The sequence below is a fragment of the Polyodon spathula genome, chromosome 18 (assembly GCF_017654505.1).
Source record: "Polyodon spathula isolate WHYD16114869_AA chromosome 18, ASM1765450v1, whole genome shotgun sequence".
In the NCBI taxonomy this organism is placed as follows: domain Eukaryota; kingdom Metazoa; phylum Chordata; class Actinopteri; order Acipenseriformes; family Polyodontidae; genus Polyodon; species Polyodon spathula.
Genome location: NC_054551.1, coordinates 777,668 through 803,880, shown reverse-complemented (window position 1 = coordinate 803,880; position 26,213 = coordinate 777,668). Strand labels below are relative to the sequence as shown.

The window sequence follows — 26,213 nt, the reverse complement described above, 5'->3', positions numbered from 1 at the left end:
GAAACTATATCACAGAACAGACATGTTCTCCTCAAACAGCATTCATTGATAAGGTTAGAAAGTTTGTGGAACATCAGAAAAACAGTACTTAACTTTAACAAGACAGAATTTAATTCATTTTCAGCCCACAAAAATGCTCAGGCTCATTTCCATAAAAATGATTATCGATACACTATTTCACTATATATGAGAGAGAACTTCCAAAGCCTTAAAATACAGAATCCAAAAAAGGTAGTTTCAGATTTTATACAACCCCCCCCCCCCCCATCATACCAACTTTAAAAGTCAATACTGTACACTAAAGCAAAACATTTTATAGAAAATTTTATTCAACATACAACATTTTCCAGCAAAAAGGCAATATACAGGAATAGTTGTCGTACAATGCTGCTACAGAAAGAAATTAAAGGATGGAGGACAAATTCAAATAAGTTGTGATCTGTGGATTTCTACTTTTCTTTTTTGTACTGCACTCAAACTAGACACGCTGTTGCCATTAGCTCAAAAAACAAAACAAAAGAAAAATAACCCCAGCAGAAGCAGCCTGGCACTGAAATGAAACTACACACACACACACACACAGAATGAATATCAGCATCAATGAATTTGCAGCCGCACCCAACAAAATGATATTTGAGTGTTAAACTGTTCATTCTTTAAATATACAATTTTATTTTTTTTTCTTTACAAAGTCAACAGCTTACTAAGCACTAGTGAGCATGCCTTCTGTGCTAAAAAGGCTGTATTTCAGTTATTAATTCAGCTACACTGGTTTCATCTTACACTCACAACCGGTCAACTCTTTGTGTTGTTAGCTCAGTACCGATGCACACTAAAAACCGCTGAAGAAAACCAGCAGACAGAATACAGTTAGGAGTACGAAAACCCACAGCAAAGTGACAGCAGATTTGAAATGAACAAAAAAACAAACAAAAAAAAAAACACAAAAAGGAATACATTTACCCGAATTGTAAATGTTAAATATCTTTGATGTTAAGTGCCAACGTGCAAAATGAAATACAGATTTCTGTGTTTATTGAAATGTACTTATTAATTTTTTTTTTTTTTATAGGATTAGCGTGGAACAAGTTAAATTTTCCTCCAACCAAACTAAGAAAAAAAAAAAAAAGTGTAAACATGAATGTCACAAGTTGCTCTAAACGGACCAAGTTTTATTATTAGGAACCGCAACAGGCAACTAGCAAATGGATGCCACCAGCTGGTTTTCTAAAGATGCGAAACCTTTTGCGAACGGCAGCTTTTCTGTTCTACTTTCCAACTCAATCCACTCCCTATGCAGCCTATTTCTTACAAGAACAACTCTTTATAAAAAAACATCCCCACTCAGTTCACACTGCCTTTCCAGATACGATAAAAATTATTTTGGCTCCTTCCAGACAAAACGGGCAGTCTATTTAGATACAGAGAAGCCAAACTGAACAGCCTCAACAAAATAAAATGTAGCACAAGCAGCAAATCCTCTCGCTGAAGACTTCATAGGTGGTGCATGTGTACACAGGTGCTGCTGCTGTTAGAAGTGGCGCACACATGGAAGGGTTTGGTTAAGTCTTTAGTACAGTTGATTAGGTCGCTGAGGATGTCAGTTGTGAATCTTGATTGCTTTCTCCAGGTATGTGTAGCGGCTTCTCTTTGGGGCTTTATTGAAATGGTCAAGCCCTAACCATGGCCTTGGATGTGACATATTACCTAAGAAAAATTAAATAGAAAGACACACATTCAGATAAGACAGTTACAACATTCCCAACACAGGTGGATGATCGAGAACACCTTATATTACTATAATACTTGAGTATTATGCATTGTTTAACATTCCCTATGGATTATGAAGTGCTTTGTGAGAAAACAGGTGTGCAAGGGCCTAAGAGACTACAGACAATAGGAAGTAATGTGTTGCACAGGGGCATCGCATTCAAATGGTATTTTTGAAGCAATCTATATGAAAGAAAAATGTAAGGTGGTGTAGCACATATCGGTCTCACCTGGCTGAGGCTCAAAGTCTTTCAGATTGACTTCATATTCATCTTCATTGATGTACTGATGCCGACCCATCATCACAATGGCAAACTTAAACTTAAGACATAAGAAGTTATTTAAAATCAGTTTTCACAATTAATCATTAGTTGTTCATTGAATGCCACGAGTTTGGAAAATGCTGTACAGGTTTAACCCTTTGCGGTCCCTGGTGCGACATTAATTTTCCCTTTCCTGTCCCACATCAAAAAGACGTCAAGCACAGGTCTCTAGTTTGTGTTTGTGTCTCTAACATGGACACAAACAAAGGAGAGAGCTGCTTCCACATCCAGCGCTCAAAGAACATCACAGACATCTCCAGAGCTTTGAGATGTTACAGTAATAAAATAATGACTTGGATCGCATTATTGAGGAGTTTGGTGATAAAACGAGTGATCAGGAGAGGATTTATCAGTATGCACGTCTATAAAGAGGTATGTGAAAAATACAGCGAACAAGGGGTGGGGCTTGACTGGAGATGCAGTACTGAGTGTCCTTTTTCTATTCAGTGCCTTTAAAACCTGTTTTACTCTGAAAAAATACGTATTTTAAAACAGCATGTGTGAAAATAAATTGGACCTGACAAGTGCTGAATAAATGGACCGCTAAGGGTTAAACAATGTAGAACTAATCAAAAGCAATAAGTCAAAGCAATGTTTCATACTTTTCTATATGAAATATGCCACCAGAAGACTCTTTCTTTGTTCCACACCTGTACCGACAGTCACACTTGAATTTACCTTTTCAAACTCCTTTTCTTGGATCTCGAGCATCGTCTGAACCCTCTTCATAACCTCTCGAAACGGTTCTCCCTGGAACAATTAAAACAGAGCAGTTAGAAAAGGCAAAGTCGCGCTGAACACAACGTGACCGACTTCTGTGTTTTAAAAGCAGCTTTACCTGCCGTATTTTCAGCAAAAACGGGATACCAAAAGTCCCAAAGACTTCCTTGTGGAAATGTGCCACTGGAATCAGCATCTCATTGTCCTTATCAAGGCCTACCTGATCCAGAGGGATTTCCTACAAAGATCAAATCTGATGTTAAAATCGCTCCACATTTACCAGTCATTAACAATTTTTTTAAAAGCCTCATAAGTCATACATATACCGGTTCTGACGAGACAGCAGTAACTAGCAATTTACATTTCATTACATCTGTTTTAATCACATGAACAACTGAGGAATCAACCCACACAAACTTATCCAAAATAGAAATAAACTTCAACTTGGGAAATGAGATTTAAAAAAGCTTAAAATTGATTACATAATATGCCTAGAATTCGATACCATCAAGTGCAATGAAGCATTTAATAAACACCCCATGAATATACAGATACACAGCAAAGGCCAACAGAATTGTGTAGAAATTCATTGAGTGTTTACAGACAGGTACTGATCAAAGACGCACCTCTATTCTGAATGTGCGACTCGCTGCCGGAGATAAACATTCTAGTAATTCATCTTCTTGGTGGACCCCAATTATTTTGTAGCTTACAATTTCTAGCAGCCTGAAGCAAGAGGGGAAAAAGAATCATGAATGCATATTGTATATATTAGACACACACACACACACACACACACACACACACACACACACACACACACAGAGGACATAGAATAAGACTGTTTCAGAAAAGTATGAAACATGACTCAGTTTGGTTCACTATTAAAGACTGCTGGACACATAGCTTTTGTCTTAATTACAGCATTATAATTCTGATCTCAAGATCATCCTGCATGAACATACTTTCAACACAGTTGAACAAACAAACAAAACAGTGTATTTGCTGTAAACACACAATGTTAAAGACATTGAGAGCTTTCAGGCTTTACCTCAGCTTCTCTGACCCTTTGTCGGACAGTTCTACAGATTTTTTACATTCCTCCAGTAAGTCTCGTACACAGCCATGCTTGTCTGGGTATAGTGTTATCTCCTGTGCAATTAAAAAGTGTGACGAATCAGCAACAGAAAGGCATCATACAGATACTGTACATTTCCACACGTAATCAGAGACGTCTTTGGAAGCAAGATTAGAGGAATTCTAAGAGCATTCAGAGACGAGACACTCAAAATCCACTGAAATCGAATGCAGCTCAGATTAATATAGAGCTCAGCTTTGGTTTTACACACAGTTCGTTTTAAAAATCGGTACAGATTACATGCAAATGTTTAATTACCTCTTCTCTAAACTGGCTGTTCAACCATATGGATTTGAAACTCCTCCTGTTTTCAAAGTCTGTTATCTTCATTTTCAGCTGTAAAAAACAAGCAGTACATTACTTGAGATCACATGAAGAAAATACATTAAGTAAACATGCTGATGCACTGAAACATAGCATTATTAGCATGTTAACAGCTCAATATCGTCCCATGTTTATATATGTGCATGTAAAAAGGACTCCTCAGGTAGGGATATGAAGCCTGTAGCTGTACTACAAGTCTCTTACAAATAGTAAAGTTTATCCAAAATTATATAAACACACACACACACACTGCATATAATGTTCTACATTAAAACTGCATGAAATGCTACAAACACATGGTCCATTCTATTGTGCATCAATGTGTAGATTACCTGCTGGTAATACAGTTTCTTCGGCTGCCTGGGTTTGAAGAACTGCAGCAGATCTCTCAGAGTACCTTCATAATTGTGTCTAAGAGGATTCCCTGGACCATCCCTGTAACTACAACAAAGCCATTGGTATTACACATTCTGCGTTTAAGGAACAGCTGATCAACGCAAGGAAAACAATGTTTAACCCTTTGCGGTCCTATGTAGGACCAGGTCCGACATTGCAATTTTCCCTTTCCAGTCCGATGTCGGACCCTGTCCGACATAATCAAAAAGACGTAAAGCACCACAGAGATAACATGGACACAAGCAAAGGAGATAGAACATCACGGACATTTGCAGAGCTTTTTGAGATGTTATAATAACATGACTTGGATCACATTACTGAGGAGTTTGGTGATAAAATGAATGATCAGGAGAAGATTTATCATATGCACATCTATAAAGAGGTATGTGAAAAATACAGCGAACAAGCGTTGGGGCTTAGCTGGAATACATTGGACCTGACACACCTGACAAGCACTGAATAAATGGACCACAAAAGGTTAAAGAAAATCTAAACACTTTCAAATGGGGGGGGATTAAAAAAGTAGATCACAGAACTTAATATCAGAGTCAACCTCCCTTAAACTCTTTTTAAAACCCACACTAGTTGTGAATGAGAATGAACAAGGTCAGGAAGTTAATTCACACATGCAAAAAAATAAAACTGTTACATAAATATCAACGATTCACTTACCCTTGGGACTTGAAAAACTGAAGTAGCATTGGGTCAGTGTTTAATCTCTGTGCAACTGTCTTTGCAACCTAAAAAATAAAGTGAGAACAGGTATCTGTGCATTTAGTGACTTGATATTTTAAACATCCATGCATTTTAAATAGACATTAAAGAGAGGACTAACCTGGAAATAGTTCATTCTGTTAGAGAGCGTAACCACGAAGCCTGGGTCGTTGAGAATGGTTTTATCACAGAAGATAACATCGACGCGGTGGTACAGGTCTCTGAAGTAATCCTTCGCTGTCGGTAATTCGCTGGAATCGTTTTCTGGATCATCTCTACAAACACAGCAAAACAAAAACTGGAAATAAAACAGCAAGACTTGCCTTAAACGATAAAAGACAACATAAAAAAAAACACCACTTACTTTTGGAACACTATTATATCACCATCCATGAGCTCGTCAAGTGCTTTGTCTAGAGACACGTCATAGTCCTGGATCCTCTCTGTTAAATTCGGCTTTACTTCCTGCAAACACAAACAGAAAATAGACCAATGCAATATATTAGCAAGCTTTGCAGTTCCATATAGAAAAGAGTGAAATGAAATACCCGTGCCATTGCTTACCTCATAGAGGAGAAGGCTAGTTCCTTGTGAAAATCCTGCCCTCTCACACATTACTGACAGCAGGTCTCCTATTACAAGAAAATACCCCATTAGGTTCTCCTACTGTAAAACACTGGAAACAGAATAGAAGACATGAGAAAAATGCATACGTACGTATTTTACAGGATATAGGTGTGTAGATATGTCCACAATAATTTAAGCTTCTAGTTTTTGGATCATACATCTTCAAGAACAACATGACATCATCTGCAGACGAGAACGTACTGTGTTTAATCTGTTTGAAATGGGCAGACAGGTGCTGGCAGGTGGTTCTGTAGTTTTATGCAAGGTTGAAACACATGCCTCCAATTCTACCCACACTGATACAACAGGGAAAGATATGTAAACAGTCACATAAGTAGATCACACACACACACTTACGGTCTTTGTCAAACTTGGGCAACGTTGCTCCACTGGCAGCCATTTCTGGGTCTACAGTTTCCAGGAATATTGTCCACGGATTCTCATTGTCACTTAACTCAATCATCTGTTTAGAAGAAGAAAACCACGAGGATCCAGCATCAGCCCACCAACACGTGCATGTGAGCTTTCGAAGTGGGCTTGGAGACGCAGCATGCTACAGAGCTGCACACTACACACTGGTACGGCACAGCACATTACTGGGCTAAATCACTGCCACACAGTTTAAAAATCAGTAGCAACTAAAATATCCCTCAACAGAAGATCCATGTTCATCGTGAAAACCAAACAAAGTGACAATGCACACATGGATTGGTTTCTTTCAATTCTCTGAAGAGGAGCTGTATTTCACACTTACAGTTTTGCTGCAATCTGCTTCATAGTCCAACATTGCTGGTCTTTTTGTACCATTGCTTCTTGCCTGCATTGGCCATAAACGAATCTGATCCTGCGGGAAACCCTGCACAACAATACAACACTTAACATCTGAAGCTTAAATCAAAGCAGAGTCACTTAAGTTCTACAAGATCATTTTTTTGTTTTTCTTCTGTGTATTCAATATTTCCCAAGCAACAAGAATTTAAGGTTATTGTTAAATGCTTATTACTTTACATTCATCAAACTGGACGCCCTAACTCATCAAAACATATTTAAAAACAAAGTGAATTACATTTAACCACACTAAACACAGAGAAATGTACAAAATCACAACAAAAATTTACAGCATGCTCAAACCTACACTCCTGCTACATTGTAAAAACAGGATTTAGAAAGAAAAATAGCATTATGTTATATATATATATATATATATATATATATATATATATATATATATATATATATATATATACACACACACACACACACACACACACAACTACATTATTCATAAACATTTTTTCCCATTCCATGTTGAGATTCTTAATTTTGAACACCCTGAATACTCACCATGGTCTGTGAGAGATTCTGCACAAACTCAGCAAGCGTTGAGTTTTTCAGGACTTTAAACACTGTGTATTTCACCTTCTCCTCGTCGTACATGTCGTTTCCTTGATGGCCACAGAACTGGTCCTCAGTAACGATCTTTAAAAAAAAAAAAAACACAACACATTTTAATAAGTGACAAACTGACATGCAGGATGCCATACAGATCACACCTACAGGCAAGGTGAAGTAAAAAGGAAGCACTTGGTATCGATCACAGGACACAGCGCGCCTCCTGCAGCTTGTTCATTACCTGTACTTGCATGTAGAGGTGCGCCTCCTGCCTCTCTTTTCTCTTCTGAGCCTCCACCCTCTTCTCCTCTTGAAGGCGCTCCACGAGCTGCTGTGGGATGTCAACATCATTGACTGGCAGCAATACCTCACCTTCAAAAGACAAAAGCACTCAAATACAGCAAACTGCCCACATGCTTGGGTTAGCAGTGGGTCAACTTCTTATTCAACAGCTGGTTCTACTGTAACGCAGACAAACTGCAATAACAAACTCATAAAACATCATTCTCCTTAGTACTGGACAACAGGCATGCTTAATCATATTTCCTTTAAAAAAAAAAAACACAAGCAAACAGTGGTCTATACTATCTCTGCAAAAATGAAGCAGTACCATCATCTGTTCATTAGTAAACTCATTTTGCTTTGCCTGACTAGCATAATAAACACACTCGAGTCACATTCAGAGAAATATTTAGAGTCTGCTTACTGAGTTTGGATTCTCTAATGTACACCAACATGTATGCATTTGTACAGTGACGCACAGATAAATCGTCATCGTGGCCTCCATAGTTGTGTTCAATAGCTTCTTCTTTAGTGCACCTGGATACCACGTCATCGTCAAACTTGCACCACTGAGGGGACAACAAGACCACGGTTCGTTAGGCAGCATGCCAATCGTGTAGAGACAAAAAAAAACAGGTTGAAAGATTAAGCGATAGTATTGTAAATCGTTAAACAGATTTAAATAATTCACTTTTCAAAATGTAAAAACCTAAAATGTTAATGCAGTAGCAAAAAGACAGACACAGTAAATGCAAAGAGAAATCCTTGAACAAATCTCCCTACTGTATATAAATGAGGACACTGATCTTTGTACCCACCTTTCCATCTCCCTTGGGGTTTAGATAGACCACATAATGGCCTCCATGGTTATCCCCACTGTGCACCAAAACTGCATGGAGAATGTAGTTAGCAGGATCCTTGGAATCTAGCTTCTGCAAAAACTCATCCAAGGGCAGCTGCTCAGGAAACTCGAACCTGAAGTAGTTAAAGTGCAGAGAACATGAACAGTTAGGGAAAATTAAAACTAGAATACCTGGAGCTGCACAACAAAAAGGGTCTTACTTTACTACAGTAACAGATTCAGATTACTTTAGAAAAATATTAAACTGATTTTGGTACAAAAAAGTTACAAACTTGAATTCATTAAGTTTTCCATTTTCTAGTAACTGCAAGACACTAGTGCCACGTTTTTCAAGTGGGACAAAAAGTTAGAAAGACGGAAAACCTGACCAGGTCATTCTGAAATAAGCGTGTCTCTTTGTCCTGGAATTTGAATCTCATGCATCAGCAGCAGAGCTCTCAGCTCATTACCTGTCATTGATCTTAATGTTCTGGTCGGTCTGCGGGTCATACATGAACCGCATGAGCTGCAGGTGCAGCACCGGAGGAAACGTCAAGAACTTCACCCCCTTTTCAGCTTCCTAATAAAACACAGAGGAGACCAGAGTTCAAACACATAAGTGACTAAAGACGGATTCAAAACCGACCGAACAGCCAGCTGAACAGTTATATCCCTGCTCATAAAGTCTAGTTACAAATGTATGAAACCCAGCACCCCTTTAGCATTACATTGGCAGCATAATGGAGTAATCCCCACAACATTAATAATAACTAAAAACACCCATTCATATTTCTGTATTATTCACAATACAGTTGTAGTGGAGTTTGTCTTACATACCTGTAAACCATGTTCCCCAGCATCGTACTTATTATCCCCATCCAACTGTTCCACTGCCACATAGTCTTGAAAGGATTCAAATACTGCAGGGAGGAAACAACTGGTCATTCAGAAAAAGGGGAGAATGGGAGTTTGAATAATAATGCTTTCTCACTGCCACTAATGTTTAATTAATCATACTAATAGTCATTGGTTTGGTTTTTTTATTAACAGAAATAACTGCCAGTACACCACAGGCTCACAGCTGGATTTTTCCCCCCCTTTCTGAACAGAGTAGTATTAGGAAACAGTTGCATCTTGAGTAAATAAATCTATCTTTGGCTACTAAACCACATGGGAAAGATGAATGCTGCAAAGATCCTGCAGCAGTTTCAGAATCAATGACCCAGTCCTGTGTGCTTACATTATTTAGTGTTTATAAAGTGCAATAAATTAAAAACAATACAGATAACATACATTTCTTCTCCAACCAATTAAAAAATGACCTATCAGAATATATCGTGCACTTAAAAAAAAAAAAAAAAAAAAAAAACACACACACACAAAACAGAATTGTGGCATTTCCAAAAATCGCTTTTCAAAACATTCAAGTTCCCGTTTATGCTGTAGCAGGCGATTCACACCATGAAGAAGCTGAACCCCAGTGCTGTATATACTCACTGTTTTTCTTTCCCTTTATACTGAGCTGGATGTCGTAGTAATCTTCTATTCTCTCTGATATATAGTCTACGTGCTTACACTGGATATAGGACTGTGAAGAGAGGGTTGGACATCTTCAGAAAATGGAGAGGGCACAAAAACAAAACAACAACAATGCAATGCAGGGAATATCAACTTACCACCATCTTTCCTCTGAACAGTTTTGGTATAGTGCCTTCAACACAAGTGCCTTTCATTTTATTCTCAACGTTATCAAGCAGCTGAGAGAACAAGAAAAAGAGAGTGAAAGAGGAGCCAACACTGGCAAACGAATGCTGTACCATGTACGACTGTGCACGACAAGACACACTGTACAGTGCACGACAACTAACACATACTTACCACCCTGCAGAGTTCCTGTACATCATGCTGCATGAAGCTATCCAACGTTTCCCACCTTCACACAAAAAACACAGATATTACTTGTACTGTAGGTTCTAGCTAGCAATTTCAAAGCAGTACACAGTATATGGCTGAAAGCAAATGCAAACTGCTTTATTAAATAGTCACTTTTTGTGCAGTGTCTTCTCATACCTTCATGGTTGACTTACCCAAAGGATTTTGTTAACTTTTTCGTTCCTACTGGTTTGTCACTGTGCTGGAGTTCATAAAATACCCTTTGCAATGCCAAGGGAACACTTTTGGATGAGTCGTCACCTTCTGTTGGCATCATATATACTGCCTGAAACAGAAATGAACAGTTTAAACAGACTGTTTTGCAGGGAAATTGTTCTGAAACTGGAGCACACTAACTATATAACCAGGTTATACCATCTACTTAAAACTTCCAGAAACTGTCAAATACTGCAAACAAACGAGACAGCTGCTGATCACTGTAACAGATCAAGAACCTACAAGTCAGCTTTTTATCACTGGACGGCAGACTAGATTAATCTAGAAAACAAAACTTCTCTTCACCACTGAACCAGAGCAGAGAAAGTCGCATTGGCTGCACAGAGGTGTTTAACAGGAGAACACTGACCCGACGGAGCTGATTCGTGAAGAATAGTGTCTGTAACAAACTGTTCATGTAACAGGTTGCTCCTTGGTTCTTCAACCCAACATATCCAGTGTGCTTCTTTGAATCCCAGCTGAAAAACAAAATATGGGACGCACTCATTAAAAAAAACTTTTTTACAACATAAAAACCTTTATAATAACAGACCCTAAAACGAAATACTTACGCAACTCCATGTGGTGCGTCTGCCTGAACGTAGACATCAAATGAAATCTTATCATCTTCAATAAACCCCTTTTCAGGATCGGTTACATCCTGCAAAAAAGAACGCACTATTTGGACCAAAAAATGTGTAAAAAAGAAAAACACTGCTTACTTTACACTTTACATATAACACAACTAATACAATATGAAACAGGAAGATGCTCATCATTGCCAGATCCAGGCAACCTGCTTGCTTCTTAGAATCGTATTAATAGTGCAACACTTCAATTGTTAAAACAGGCGTTTTAATAAGATAACCTGTGATGTTCAAGATTAAGCTAGCATTTATACCGTCGATCTAGCCCAGTGTGCCAGAAACCATGTGCTTGCGAACAGAGGAAACAAAATATCTACTTACACTCCAAGACATAAAATTGGAGAACCCCCAGTCATTTTCCTTATGAAAGAAAAGATGGCTGATCCTTCGGCTGAAAGACTTTTCATCATCTTTATAATTTATTATCTTCAGCATTGCTTGGGCGTGACATGACCATGACCTGCATTGGGGGGGGGTATAATTCAATTAAATTTCATTCTGGACCCAGGCAGAACATTAAAATGATCTTACACATGCAAGCAACATCTCTTACGTTGAATCAGACTCTGCATTGCACTGCAAGAAAAATCCCACACTCTTCTGATGAGGCCGGTCTGGGTAGAAGCGTGGCATCACCATAATCTTCCATGGTAGGTTTCGCACAAAGCAAGGAGGGCTGAGCACAGATTCACTGAGCCTGCTGAATCGCTCCACAGTGAACCGAAAGGAAGCCTCTGACCGCCAGCTTGTATCTGAGGGGGGAAAAATGGTTAATAAAAAGTGAAATTTGGTCATTCCAGTCTAAGCCATTTAATAGGTATACTTTATATTGGCTTTTACAAATCAAACAAACTCAGAGGTTTCCTGCACAGAGTACAGCATGCTTGTGGGTTCGAGACCCTGTAAACATGGGGAGTGGGTGTGTGCAAAGGGAAGCTCTGCAAAGCTTACAGCAGGACTTCTGTACATGTGAGGAGTTCCTCAATTCTAATGATTACAGCACTGCAGGCTGTGAGTCTTGCAATCTCTTCCTGAAACAGTTCAGGTTTAACACCAGTTTACCTCTTTGCTTTGCAGATTCTGGTCATCTAAAATGACACTACAATCTACATTGCTTATGGGTTTACAAGAACCTTACACAAACCGGAAGACTTCACTTGAGCAAAAAAACTAATTATGCAAAAATAACACATCCTCAAACACATTCAGCATCTGGGGTAAGATGTGTACATTATGTACAAAGCCGGCAGTGTCAACCAACTTTACAGGGAATAGCAAGACAAGCATTCCCTGTGACATGCTGGCTGGCTAATCTCTCACTGGGTAAAGGAAGGCTGTGTAACTAGCACAACCACTGCCAGAAATTCAGACCTTAGCTTGAGTAACATAACAACTCTCTTTACCTGGCATGGCTTTCTATGAATGGTAAAAGAGCTTACCATCTTCCATGTCTTCCTCGGTGTTACTGTGTCCGTCAGCTATGGCTACATTCCCGTTAATGACTGGATTTGGAGTGATTCTCGGGGGCTCATCTGTGTCCCCAGCTGGGAGAGGAAGAACAGAATAATAATAATAATAATAATAATAGGCCAAACGGTTATTAACAGCAGATAAATCCCTCTCCCATCTCTACATGAAGCAGATGTGTTAGTGTATTCTGGATCAACGTCGAAAATGAAACAATTGCACAATGGTCACACCACATCATGTACATTAAACTAAGCTTAGCTGTGTAACAGTATCAAAGACCAGGCTCTTTCTGAATAAGTGATCCAACACCCTAGCTGCCACCTGAAAATGAGGACACTTTGTTTGGTGAAGGTATCAATAATATCATGGATATACAACAACATGAACAGTGTTTATACTAGAGTACCTAAACACCACAAATAAAAAGGTCACCTGTTACAAATGAGCATAGACAGGCTCACAGCACTTACATTAAAAAGGACCAACCTATCTACTTCATTCAGGGGAGTCTAATTCTGTGTTACCTGGCTGTTACAACTAGGGCTGATGACCATGTAGCTAGAGTCTGTAAGATACAGGTTTAACCATACAGAATTGCCTTAGACAAAACTGCAGGATGTTTGCATGCAGTCAAGCACGTTACACTCCATAACTGAGCCACTTGACGTTTTCCAACAGATCTATATGCAGATCACATGGGTTAACCTTAAGATGTCATCTCGACTGAAAAGACAGCAAGCATGCCCCCCTCCTCCTATGGAATAGGAGCCCAGCATGACTTGCATGAAAATGAAACCAATGTGGGAATCCATTAGGATAGTTTATAGAAGAGATAGTTACAATATTATGCACATTGTGTATGTGTGTGTGTGTATATTATCCACCCAAAAATGTATAAACTTTGCAAAAAGGTGCAACAAAAAAAAAAAAAGAAACGCGAATAATTAAAAATGGCGAGTTTCCGCGAGTTGATCGCACTGCTTCTTGACAATGCATGATAAAAACCCCGCGCTGTGCTTAGCGTGCAAGCAGGACACGCTGGCCTGACACACAGCCGATCAGACACACACACACCCGGGCCTCGGTGACAACCAACTAGCGGGGCCCGAGAAATGAACACGCTTCTTACTGTGCCACGCCGCGAAGAAGAAAAACAACCGCGCAAAAACAAAAACAAAACGCTCTCGCATCGCAAAATGCAGCAAGCTAGTTGAAGGAAAATTAACGATTTCAACGCAGAAATAAATAATTTTAAATAAATTGAAGGAAAAACAAAAACGGCCTTGTAGGAATCAGAGAAAACCGAAAATAAACGCTTAATATTTAAAGAGCACTCTTCCTTTAAAATGGGGTCAGGTGAAGAAGAAAAAAAAAAAGCCTCCATTTTAAAATGGTTTTGTTTACCCGTATCATCTCTCCCCTGCAATGCACTGACTGGCCTTACCGAGCGGAGTCACTGACTGTTACTGTGCCGACTCGCATCCATCGTGCTGTGCCTGCAAACAGACAACATCCCTCCCCAGCGCCAACAAATGAATAGACAAAATAACAGCAAACCACGCCAAACGCCCTAAACACGCATTCGTTTGCAAAGTCTCAACTTTACACATTTAAAAATAAATCGTTCTGCATTATACCATCGTCAATGTTCAATTGAATACCCAGCTTTTTACACACAAGCATTTCAATGTGTCGCTTTGCTCGGCATATATTCGGGAGAGGGGCGGGTGCGCGCATGTAGTGTATTTTGTCCTGGCTTGCTTCATTGATCTGCGTGTGATAAAATAACATTAAACCCAAATACCTTTAACACCCCGCACGATCGTGCCGTATGTGCTCATTTAAACTGGTAACGAGGGCTCCGTGTTTCATGTGCAGAGTCACGCCTGCAGCATGTTCATCCAGTGCGCACAGCAGCAGGCATGGTGCGTTGTGCATTGTATACTCACACCGTTGTTTTTGTGGTGTTTGCCCCCCCAGCAGCAGTGTCTGTTTAGTTGGTTTCTGTAACTCTGAAGTTAACCAAGAACTCACATCGAAGGTATTTCTGGGATGTCAAAATATCTGATCTAAACTAGTCGTGAACAGCAACCCCCCGCCCCCATCGACTTCGCAGCAATATATATACAAACAATGCAAACTACTCCTTAATAAATCCCAGTTCACTCCCTTACGCCCACCAAAAACTACAGCCGCCGTGCTGGATTCGTACATATACTGTATATATTAAACATCACATCCACTGCGGCCTTTAGCCTTACCTTCCATTTCCATGTCCTCGGGCTCACTGAGCTGCTGCTCCCCGGCTTTCTGCTGCTGCTGCTGCGATTGATGGTGGTTCATGTTGACGGCGGCGTGATGGTGGCAGTTACCTTCGTTCCCCTCGACCTTTACTAATGTGTTTTCCGGAGAGGGCTGGGGGGTTTGTGGGGGCAGAGGGGGGGCAGACAGGACGAGCCTTGGAGGCTGGGCCTGCTCAACAGCGACCTCGGCCTTTCCTGCTGTCAGCGCCGGAGGTTGAGGAAGGGAGGCCAATGGGTGAGCAGGCAGAGAAACGCGGACGTATTTGCTCGCTATTCGCCCAATCTCGGCGCCTTGAAGGGGATACAAGCCGCTGTGGACGAGGGGGTTCAAAAGCCGCCTAGACTGGAAGCCCCACAAAACGTAATTACCCCTGGAAACGGGACAGGAGAGGAGGCGAGATAAATATACCTCACCACAACCCCCCAAGCGGAGAGCTGCAGAAATCCGATATACAAATGCGCCTTTCTTTTTTAATTCTAATATATATATATATATACGTTAACAAATACCCAATTCAAAGTCAGTATCTCCTCGATTTATTTGAAGTCAGTTTGTTTCTCCGATTGCCCCTCTTCTCAGGGAGAGCGAAAAAAAAAAAAATTCCATTCAAAACCAATTCTAATTTGGAATCATGGATTTCAAAAAAAGAAAAACAAAACAAAACAAAGTACGTGGTTTAGTTTTCTGGAATCCGGAATATCCTGTTCTCTTCTGAGTGTAAATATAAATACAGGCTGTTATTTATTATTTTTTTCAGATTAAAACCCATGTACTCGTCGTTCTCATTCTCTGCGCCCGGCCCCGCTCTCTCTTCCCTCTCCGCTTGTGATGTGCAGATTGAGCACAGCTCAAAATGGCGGCAGCGCTCCTCTCTGAAATGTCACATCCGCATGGAGACCCAAACACAGAGCAGCGCCTGTCAAGAGACACGCAGCGCCGTCAAGAGACTCGCAGAGCCGTCAAGAGACACACAGCCCCTGTCAAGAGACACGCAGCCCCTGTCAAGAGACAGCGCCGTCAAGAGACTCGCCTGTCAAGAGACACGCAGAGCCTGTCAAGAGACACGCAGCCCCTGTCAAGAGACACACAGCCCCTGTCAAGAGACTCGCAGAGCCGTCAAGAGACTCGCAGAGCCGTCAAGAGACACACAGCCCCTGTCAAGAGACACGCAGAGCCGTCAAGAGACACACAGCCCCTGTCAAGAGACTCGCAGAGCCGTCAAGAGACTCGCAGAGCCGTCAAGAGACACACAGCCCCTGTCAAGAGACACGCAGCCCCTGTCAAGAGACACGCAGCCCCTGTCAAGAGACTCGCAGAGCCGTCAAGAGACACACAGCCCCTGTCAAGAGACTCGCAGAGCCGTCAAGAGACTCGCAGAGCCGTCAAGAGACACACAGCCCCTGTCAAGAGACACGCAGCCCCTGTCAAGAGACACACAGCCCCTGTCAAGAGACTCGCAGAGCCGTCAAGAGACACGCAGCCCCTGTCAAGAGACACGCAGCCCCTGTCAAGAGACACACAGCCCCTGTCAAGAGACACGCAGCGCCGTCAAGAGACTCGCAGAGCCGTCAAGAGACACACAGCCCCTGTCAAGAGACTCGCAGAGCCGTCAAGAGACACGCAGCCCCTGTCAAGAGACACACAGCCCCTGTCAAGAGACTCGCAGAGCCGTCAAGAGACACACAGCCCCTGTCAAGAGACACACAGAGCCGTCAAGAGACTCGCAGAGCCGTCAAGAGACACACAGCCCCTGTCAAGAGACACACAGCCCCTGTCAAGAGACTCGCAGAGCCGTCAAGAGACACACAGCCCCTGTCAAGAGACTCGCAGAGCCGTCAAGAGACACGCAGCCCCTGTCAAGACACACAGCCCCTGTCAAGAGACTCGCAGAGCCTGTCAAGAGACACACAGCCCCTGTCAAGAGACAGCCCCGTCAGACTCGCAGAGCCGTCAAGAGACACACAGCCCCTGTCAAGAGACTCGCAGAGCCGTCAAGAGACACACAGCCCCTGTCAAGAGACTCGCAGAGCCGTCAAGAGACACACAGCGCCTGTCAAGAGACACACAGCCCCTGTCAAGAGACTCGCAGAGCCGTCAAGAGACACACAGCCCCTGTCAAGAGACTCGCAGAGCCATCAAGAGACACACAGCCCCTGTCAAGAGAAACAGCCCCTGTCAAGAGACTCGCAGAGCCGTCAAGAGACACACAGCGCCTGTCAAGAGACTCGCAGAGCCGTCAAGAGACACGCAGCCGGCATTTACCCGTAGATTCAGGGGAGCATTGCTGTATTAGTTCATTTTGAGTTGTTTTATATGAAACTTCAACGTTTTTTTTTTTTTTTTTTTTTTTTTTTTTTAAATAATAACCGGGTTTGGGATGCAATGCAAATAGGGAAAAATAAATTAAGACCAGCCACCAAAAAAACACAATCTTTGTTGATTGCACTGGTTGCACAGTGAAGCGTATTGTTAGTTCTTAAATGCACACACGTTACCTCAGCGTTTCTATACACTGCGACTTCTCTCTTTTTTTTTTTTTTTTGGCAGGTGGAATTTGGTAAAGATCACCAATTAGTAATATTCCCAAAAGATTTCTCAGGTATCCTCTTGGGCAGAATGTTTTGTGTTTATATGGGCACATTGCAGATTAAATAACCCTTCAGTGTGATTTGTAAGTAAATATGTATTTTTATTATTATTGTTCATAATCAGGCGTTCCAACGATATACGCGACTGGCGCAACAGGGTGTTATTGTGAGACATGACTCGAGATCAAGTGTAGGAGCACTGTGAGAGAAAAAAACTGTTCAATTTTGGCTGACATTTTAAACATAACAGGATCGTAGATGCATTCAGGGACATTGCAACCTGTAAAGTGTGCACATATATTGGTAAAACATAAAAGTGAAATCTCAAATAAAGAAAATAAATATTCAGTCTAAAAAAGTCCAGCATGCATGGGTAGCAACCTTGTATATGGTACATTTTGCATAAAATATAATAAAATGATATGTAGGAGAGACATGTACAAGAACACAGAATCACCTATCATATACAAGAAATAAAGTAAATGAAGCCCTAGTTCAGCACGCTACAAGGAACAGGAAATTAGATAATGTACAGTAGAGAGGAATACAAAAAAATAATTTGATACCTAGACTAGACACCATGATGCCTGAAGGGTTAGTTCAATAGAAAGGAACAGCAGAGTGTTACATCATTATAGTGAATGACATCACAAAGACTTGAGATTTAAAGAGAAATAAATGTGTGGTTACCGTGGCATCAAAAGCCTGTCAATGCATCCAGTGTTTGTTTTCAAACACTTTCCCTTGACAAAGGCTTGTTAAACATACCGAAACACACACACATATACACACACTCTCTCTCTCTCTCTCTCTCTCTCTCTCTCTCTCTCTCTCTCTCTCTCTCTCTCTCCAGTATTATTCCTTTTGTAGGGTGGGTAATTCACATATTATTTTACTTTGAAGCTGGAATTCATAGAGGGAGGGAGGGATGCAGTACAAGTCTTTAGATGGTTTTTATAAAGAGCTGTTCCATTGTGCTTTTAGTGGCGCTGTCTGTTACACTTGCACTGAAGTGTACGCTTAATTTTAGAAACTCACCTTCAGGGACAAGAAGCACAACTTACAAAATATTGTATTATTATTATTATATTTTCATGCTCTTTTTTAAATTAGCATTTTGTTCTTTATTTTTGAAAATGAAACGCAACTTGCACATCGGCCAGGCTGTCACAGGCTGACAGTACAACTGCCCGCTGTCTAACACACATGGCGAAAGAAAGAAGCCTGTTACTCCTCGTGAAACTTCCCAAGCTCTTCCTCTCTGTTCACAAGTTCAGTTTCATTTGCAGGGTTCTGTCTTACCTGGGCAGACAGGACTTTCTGAAGTTAGATTGCGTTCAAGCTTTACCATTAGAGATGGAAATAGAAAAAAAAAAAGGATTCGTTTGCAAAACTGAGAATGCATTGCATAACCGTTTTTATGTAAGGACTTGCTTAGGGCAGTATTCACGTGGGGTAACAGGGTGAGCAAGCCTGGCCTGCCCCACACGCCATTCGCCTTGCTTTCACTATACTTTACCGTGGTTTTACTATTCTATACCGCAGTACACTTTAATGAGGATTATTAGCTCCATTAGGCATTGTATTGACTGCAGTGCACACAGTTAATTGCAATGCAGGGAAAGAGGAGTTCTCATTGCGAAACATTCACCAATGTGGAAAGCAAACAGGAAGCTTTGGCCACACTCCTTTAAGAGTAAGAGGATGACTGGAGCATGACTGTCCCGTGTGAGAGGCAGGCTGGGAGACTGCAAGGGCAGGCAGAGGTCAGGACAGCAGAGGTCAGGAGAGAAGATCACAAAGCTAGACTCATCTGATCAGAACCAGAGGGACAGGGAGAGAGGTAGAAAGAGGGAGAGAGGAAGAAAGAGGGACAGAGGGAGGGTGAGGGAGAGGCAGGGAGGGGCATAGAGAAGCACAGAGGGAGGCAGGGAGAGAGAGAAGGAGAGTAATAATCCTCTGCATTAGTCTCACAGCCATTATTGGTGCTGAACGCTACAGTATCTCATTGCAATTCCTGACTGATAAATGAACAGTGAAACTAAATTGCACTGCAGTGTGACATCTATACAACAGCATGCAGTACCAGCTCCATCCCCTCCCCAGCATGCCCTCAAGCAGGCAAACAAGCAGGCAAGCAGCATTCTGTGGAATGATAAACGCACAGATCTCCTCTGAAAACAGAAGCCGAACACAGCCAGGCACCAGGGAATGATCTGAGAAAACTTTGCCATGATACAGAAATATATCTCAGTTGGTTTTTGCTAGGCTATTAGCATGGTACACTGTTGCAAACTTGTATTACATGTTAGGTTAGGGATTTCAAATCTGCATTTTTAATATTGATCATGTTGCATTTCTGTTAATATGCGCTTCATGTGATTGTATGTAACCTGCTGCTGATGACAACACATATAATTCCGCCATTATCTTTAACCTCTGCCAATGCCGGGCTCAGCAAGCAGCGCCATTCCCTTTCGTGAGACACCACTCCCTCTGGTGGTGGAGAAGGGGAGTGCAAAGGATAGCTGAAATCCTTCCTGACCAAAGAAAGCTTGGTTGAGGGTAATAATAGCATCTGGAAGTTAAATGGTTATATGAATGAATCGCTGATGGACTAAGTTTTCTACCTCTTGATACTGACATGCAAAGCGCTTTAGGACACTGTGGTATGAAAGGCGCTATAGAAAACAAATAAACGCATTGAAATTAATGAAAGTAGAGGAAGTAAATGCATTATAGTAAGTATATAAAGCATCGTGCACAGATACTGAGAACATCCCGCCTACTCATAATATCGGGCTGTGTCCGTCCTGCGGTTTGAAACCTGTACCAAGAGTTTATATATATATATACATATATACACACACACACACACACACACACACACACACACACACACACACACACTGCACACACTGCACAGGATCAGTAGGTTAGTTAGCAAAAGTGAATCATTGCTGGGAATGTACAGACGAGTGCTGCTGGAAACGTAGGAAGGAAACCAGTCAGTACGTCTTCCAATTCCCAAACAATAAGGCAGTAAACACGTGTTTCAGTTCAATACACAATAAACCAGAAAACACGAGCTGCAGTTTCCAGACAATAGAAATGCAACTGATATAACATTACCAAATCAGCAAAGGTTCGCTTTTAATAGATCATATGTTTCCGAAAGCCCGTGCAATGAAAATGCCCTCCCCTCCACCCTTCCTGTATGTGATAATACTATTATATTATATTATATTATATATTGCTGTTAGCATCTTGCTTGGGTAACGCCGGGTGCTTTAGTTAAAAGGCTCTGTTAGGGCAGGGGTTAAAGCACGGTGCGTTCATGCAAACTGCACGGATACGCGTCACTGTTTCTAGCCCAGAGCACTTGGGCGTGGTCTCTGTCTGCGATCGATATGACGTCAGCCGGGCTCAACACCGAGTCTGCGCACTCCGCTCCGCTGTGCCAGCCCTCCCCCGAGTCTGCTCCATTGTGACGTCCTTGACATATCCCCCCCCCCCCCCTCACCAACCGAGTCTCGAATGAAAATTTAAAAGCCGGCGCAAGGGGCCCCCGCGACCAATCAAAAGCTCGCACTTTAGCCAGCACGTTCGCGTGCGTTAGCATTCTAGCGTCAGTTCGGTAATCGGGTCAGTGTGTTTGGAGCCCACAGAGGGAGAGGGTGTCCGTGCGAGAGCGTCTGTGCCTCTGGGTGTCAAACAAAAGCCATTAATGAGCCCGTCGATTATTTTACACCAGGTCAGATTCACCAAAAAAAAAAAAAAAAAAAAAAAAAAAAAAAAAAAAAGGTTTTTTCCTTTTTTTTTTTTTTTTTTTTTTTTAATTTAAAAGAAAGACGCCGTGCCCCCCCCCCTACCCCCCCCCGGGTGATGGAGGAGAAGAAGAAGGAGGAGGGGGAGTCGGAGATCCAGGAGCACGGCCCCGAGCACTGGTTCTCGAAATGGGAGCGGCAGTGCCTGGCCGAGGCCGAGCAGGAGGAGCCGAGCGAGGAAGAGGCCGAGGGGAGCCAGCAGAAACTCTGGCACCTCTTCCAGAACTCCGCTACCGCCGTGGCGCAGCTCTACAAAGGTCCGGCGACGGGGCGTTGCACTTTGCTTAATTCAGACTCGTTTGCTAAACACAGATTAAGCGATTATATGTATTGCACACACGCACAATCTGCAGAGCACTTTTAAATTCAAACCAAAAGGAGAGGAAAGCCGCTGACTGATTGCAAGCACAGTTATTAATTTAGGATTTGCCACGGAGTGCCTGTCCGGGGAAAAGGTAGCGAATTAATCAGATCTGTGTTAATCTGCAGCCTTTAACAAAACGGGACAGCGAAACAAAATGGCGAAGGAAAGTGTAATCGCGGCGAGGGTAGCTTGCCTCGAATCGGACAGCAAACGAAGCGTTTGGGGGTGCGTTTTCATTTCCAGGTCCCGGTCTAGCTAACGCGGTTCAGATGTTTGCGAGGCACATGTTTTTGTGATCTGAAGTATGTTCTAATCTAGAAAGAGTAAAGGAACAAAATGGCGAAGTCCTGGGAGGAGTTCCCTAGATAAAAAAAAAAAATAAATTAAAAAAAAAATAATAACGTGGGTATTTTAATTGGCGTCGAATCGTTTTTTCCCTGGCAGTGGGTGTTGTTAACGTGGAAAACGCATGTAACGTTTCAAGCTAAACCCTGATCGGTGTCTTCAGTTTAATTATTTTTTAAATGGCTTGTTAAAATAACAGACGCAAAACAAAATGGCGAAGGGGCCAGAGCCGCTTGGAGATGCGATAGTCCCCAAACAGTGAACGTGTGATTATTGTCAAGTCGCGGTATGTTGAAATGTCAGGTTTAGTTTATCAAACTGTTCAGTCGTCGGGGCTTGTTGTTGAAAACGCCCCCGAATAAGACGCAAGATTTCGGGCAAAACAAAATGGCGAAGGGAAGGACGCCGGTAAACACGAACAGCTATCCACACCGGTTTACTGGTTGCAAACATGTTTAAAGAGAAAATAGAAAAACACAACTTATGAAAAGGCTGAAGCATAAATACCCGAGCGCTAACCAGGTATACAAGTGTCACTGTTTGCCTTAATTAAGAATAGACTAGCTTGAACAAAATGGCGAAATCAAATATGGCTGTGTTAATACGAGCTTGGCGAATGCTGATTTTTATTAACTTGCCCACTTGTAACTTTTCACTCCCCCAGACCGCGTGTGTCAGCAGCAAGGAGGACTCTCTCTCTGGGTACCTTTTCAGAATGCTGCAACAGCTGTCACCAATCTCTACAAAGGTAAATTCATATATTGGGATTCTTTTAAATGAAATATCAATTGGCTTTTGCAGTGTATATATGCGGTGTACCCCCAGATATAGGGGGACACTTGCATTGCGTTCCCCATGCATGTATTGGTTTAACAATTTAATCTGTGTTCTGGGGGTCAATGTATTTCACTGTCGTCATAAGACTGAATGCAGCTTTGTGTGTGTTAGTGACAGAATGGATTTAAGAATTTGACCGCTTTTTCACAATCGTTAATAGAAGTGAGTTCTTGGTATGTAAAGTTATATAAACTGCTGATTTTTCTGGTGCAGTAAGAGCATAGCCAGTGTAATGGTACCCTAGACGTGAAGAGGAGTCTTCTGAACCTAGAACCACAAGCCCTGTGCACTGTATTATTTGCCCTGGTCTATTACTGGAAAGCAGAGTCTTGAGGAGCGATTTAAACTGCAGGATAATGGACAAGAGCAAATAAAGTATAGGTACATTTGATCAGTCTGTGGTGACTTGACATCTGTTGATTTTAAATGTGCAATACTGTAATTGCGTGTGTAACTGACTATCTGTCTACATAACCCTCCCAGCCCTTCAGTGCATGACTCATACCTTGCTTCCTGGGAGTACCAGGCTCTCTGAATAGACTAGCTGTTTCAGAGTTATGCAAACGGTTCAGCAGCTGTCCGAATCTCAAGTCAGACGTGCAGTGTGGGACAGTTTTATGAAGTCCAGTAAAAGAATTCAAACACTGTGTCCAGTTAACAAACTGTGTGGTTGGTTTTTGACTCTGGGTATTTTTGTTTTAGAAAGCGTGGACGCACACCAGAGAAGCTATGACCTGGGAATTCAGATCGGCTATCAGCGGCGCAATAAGGATGTGTTGGCTTGGGTTAAAAAGCGCCGGAGAACAATACGAAGAGAGGACTTGATCAGCTTCCTCTGTGGAAAAGCACCCCCACCAAGGACTTCTAGAGCTCCTCCGAGACTGACTGTAGTGTCACCTTCAACAGAGACAAGCTCATCCGTAGAGACTGACTTGCAGCCCTTCCGAGAAGCCATAGCTTTGCATGGTAAATTCCAACCCTTTTCACTCTCTGGAAATGCATCCAACTAACAGTCAAATTGGGGTAAAAACCCTTTGGCTATCGGTTTGTTTGGAGCAGAAGAGCCCCACTGCACACCTGATGTGGAAAGTGTTAGTGCATGGATAGAGTGAGCAGAGGATTTCAATTTCTTTCTCTTTTTTTTTTTTTTTTGCTGTCTTTAGAAACAATGTTTGTATCCCAGACCTGCTTTCTATGGACTTTTGGTTTTTTAAAAAGCAGCTTCACAAATGTTTAGCTGGTATGTCTTCACCCCTGGCTGTCATACACACATGCTACAATTGTGTGGCATGCATGGAGTCTTTGTATGAGCACTGTATTGCAAAATACCTGCCCCCTCAGCCCTTGCCCCTTTGCTGTAATAAAGGTGGTCCCAGCACTTTGCTTCTGGATGGTTTAACAAAGTGGCAGCCACCCTTTCATCAAATAGTTTTCATTTGAAAATGATGGCAGAGCTCTCTGGGTCTAGAAATGTTACTATAGAGAGCTGGCCTTTGCTTTTGTCCCTGGTTGCTCAATGTAAAGATACTGGTGCCACTTGACAATGACCGTTCCCCTGCAACTCCTGCTGGACGGCATCCTTACTGTAGTTAGCTTAGAAACGTCTCTACAGCCACTTTTATAAACCCTGTTTGGAGACCTGCCTCTATAACCCTTGGTTTCCCATTCACATTTTGATTTAAGGCAGTTTATAAATAACTTAACTCTCTGTAAATGGAGCCATCTATCTGGAAATGTGCATTCGTGTTAATGTTGAGCTGTGTTTCCACATATGTAGAAACTGCTGTTTTTTAATGCATTTAAACTGAGACGTGGACTCTTTATTCCTGGAAACCAGACTCCTGGGGCTGCCTAGATAACCCTGGTCCTGAGGGTATGGTAGAGGCTGGTATCTGTTCAGATATCCTTGACCCCTGTGGGTATGGTGGAAGCTGGTGTCTGTACAGATATACCTGGCCCTGAGGGTGTGGTGAGGGCTGGTGTCTGTACAGATATCCCTTACCTCTGTGGGTATGGTAGAGGCTGGCGTCTGTACAGATATCCCTGACCCCTGTGGGTATGGTAGAGGCTGGTATCTGTACAGATATTCCTGACCCCTATGGGTATGGTGGAGGCTGGTGTCTGTACAGATATACCTGGCCCTGAGGGTGTGGTGAGGGCTGGTGTCTGTACAGATATCCCTGACCCCTGTGGGTATGGTAGAGGCTGGTATCTGTACAGATATCCCTGACCCCTATGGGTATGGTGGAGGCTGGTGTCAGTACAGATATGTGGCCCTGAGGGTGTGGTGAGGGCTGGTGTCTGTACAGATGTACTGGAGAACGGCAACTGTGATTAGCCTTTTAGCACACTCGAGGGTTATTGTATGGTGGCTGTTTCTACTACTGTACTACTGGTAATAATATACGGTGTACAACCAAGTGTAATGTTACTTTTTAAAATCTTTTTTCGTCTTGTTTAGGTCTCAGTGGTGCAATGGCCAGCATCAGCGTTCGCTCCAGCACTCCCGGGTCCCCGACCCACGTGAGCGGGGCGTCCAACCCCAGTCGCAGGAGGAACGGGCTTCACGATGTGGACTTGAACACTTTCATATCAGAAGAAATGGCACTCCACTTAGACAATGGTGGCACTAGGAAGCGGACCTCAGCCCAGTGTGACGTCATCACAGACTCCCCAACTCATAAACGCAATCGAATGATCTGAACTCGATTCGTTAATTAGAAAATTAAATAATTGCACCATGCTGCTTAAAAGCCACTTAACCCTCAACTTTTTTTTTTTAATGGAAACAGAGGGCCATCAGAACCCCCCATTGCTTAAGATGTGTGAATTCAGTAATGATTGCCATAAAGGAAGTTCCCATCACATTAGATGCCTCTCTTGTAGTCATGGCTTTGTGTTTTCCACTCTCGAGACAGGACATCTCAATTAATTGTTTAGTACTTGGCAAGATCATCATAGGCAAGCGTTTCTGAGTTTTAAGTGACCTTGCTTGTTTAACCCTGACGTTATTTTGGTTAGGTGTTTGTTACCCTTATTCATTTATCTACTGTGTTGAGTGTTTGTTCAACAGTATTGGCAGGTAATGGCTGAAGTTCCTTTTTTCAACATGACGCATTGTCTGATCTGCAGCCTTCCACTGGTTTGTTTTTCTTT

At 42.1% G+C, this 26,213-nt stretch overlaps 2 protein-coding genes across 5 annotated transcripts; one reads left to right on the top strand and one right to left on the bottom strand.

Annotated features, from left to right (window-relative positions):
• Positions 1 to 309: 309 nt before the first annotated feature.
• Positions 310 to 16,095, bottom strand: usp7 (ubiquitin specific peptidase 7 (herpes virus-associated)). Of its 3 annotated transcripts, none has more exons than XM_041277663.1 (31): positions 15,054 to 16,095; positions 12,762 to 12,866; positions 11,876 to 12,074; positions 11,644 to 11,782; positions 11,248 to 11,336; positions 11,046 to 11,154; positions 10,615 to 10,745; positions 10,406 to 10,460; positions 10,204 to 10,284; positions 10,025 to 10,115; positions 9,365 to 9,447; positions 8,998 to 9,107; positions 8,505 to 8,661; positions 8,111 to 8,255; positions 7,646 to 7,776; positions 7,357 to 7,491; positions 6,767 to 6,868; positions 6,370 to 6,475; positions 6,103 to 6,195; positions 5,950 to 6,017; positions 5,750 to 5,850; positions 5,507 to 5,660; positions 5,344 to 5,411; positions 4,608 to 4,710; positions 4,210 to 4,287; positions 3,865 to 3,965; positions 3,440 to 3,539; positions 2,932 to 3,051; positions 2,772 to 2,843; positions 2,001 to 2,091; positions 310 to 1,707 (listed from the first exon to the last, which is right to left on the bottom strand). In XM_041277663.1, the coding sequence occupies exons 1-31, from the start codon at positions 15,133 to 15,135 to the stop codon at positions 1,601 to 1,603; spliced, it is 3,306 nt and encodes a 1,101-aa protein (XP_041133597.1). In that variant the 5' UTR covers positions 15,136 to 16,095; the 3' UTR covers positions 310 to 1,600. The 3 variants fall into 3 exon arrangements, with proteins under 3 accessions (XP_041133597.1, XP_041133595.1, XP_041133596.1); XM_041277661.1 differs by having other exon boundaries at positions 4,608 to 4,716; positions 15,054 to 16,094; XM_041277662.1 differs by having other exon boundaries at positions 4,608 to 4,716; positions 12,762 to 12,863; positions 15,054 to 16,094.
• A 5,428-nt stretch (positions 16,096 to 21,523) lies between these two features.
• On the top strand, positions 21,524 to 25,782 carry LOC121330877 (UPF0472 protein C16orf72 homolog). 2 transcript variants are annotated; one of them, XM_041277775.1, is made up of 4 exons: positions 21,524 to 21,768; positions 22,885 to 22,968; positions 23,760 to 24,023; positions 25,519 to 25,782. In XM_041277775.1, exons 1-4 carry the CDS (start codon positions 21,570 to 21,572, stop codon positions 25,758 to 25,760), a joined length of 789 nt encoding a protein of 262 aa, XP_041133709.1. In that variant the 5' UTR covers positions 21,524 to 21,569; the 3' UTR covers positions 25,761 to 25,782. The 2 variants fall into 2 exon arrangements, with proteins under 2 accessions (XP_041133709.1, XP_041133710.1); XM_041277776.1 differs by lacking the exon at positions 22,885 to 22,968.
• Positions 25,783 to 26,213: the final 431 nt, after the last annotated feature.

Excerpts from the sequence above, each read along its gene's own strand:
- LOC121330877 (XM_041277775.1), top strand. The coding sequence starts at position 21,570 with ATGGAGGAGAAGAAGAAGGAGGAGGGGGAGTCGGAGATCCAGGAGCAC. Across the intron at positions 22,969-23,759 it reads TGTCACCAATCTCTACAAAG|AAAGCGTGGACGCACACCAG; the intron begins GTAAATTCATAT and ends TTTTTGTTTTAG. Across the intron at positions 24,024-25,518 it reads AGAAGCCATAGCTTTGCATG|GTCTCAGTGGTGCAATGGCC; the intron begins GTAAATTCCAAC and ends CGTCTTGTTTAG.
- usp7 (XM_041277661.1), bottom strand. The coding sequence starts at position 15,135 with ATGAACCACCATCAATCGCAGCAGCAGCAGCAGAAAGCCGGGGAGCAG. Across the intron at positions 12,075-12,761 it reads CGAGGAAGACATGGAAGATG|ATACAAGCTGGCGGTCAGAG; the intron begins GTAAGCTCTTTT and ends TTCCCCCCTCAG. Across the intron at positions 8,256-8,504 it reads ACCCCAAGGGAGATGGAAAG|TGGTGCAAGTTTGACGATGA; the intron begins GTGGGTACAAAG and ends TTGTCCCCTCAG.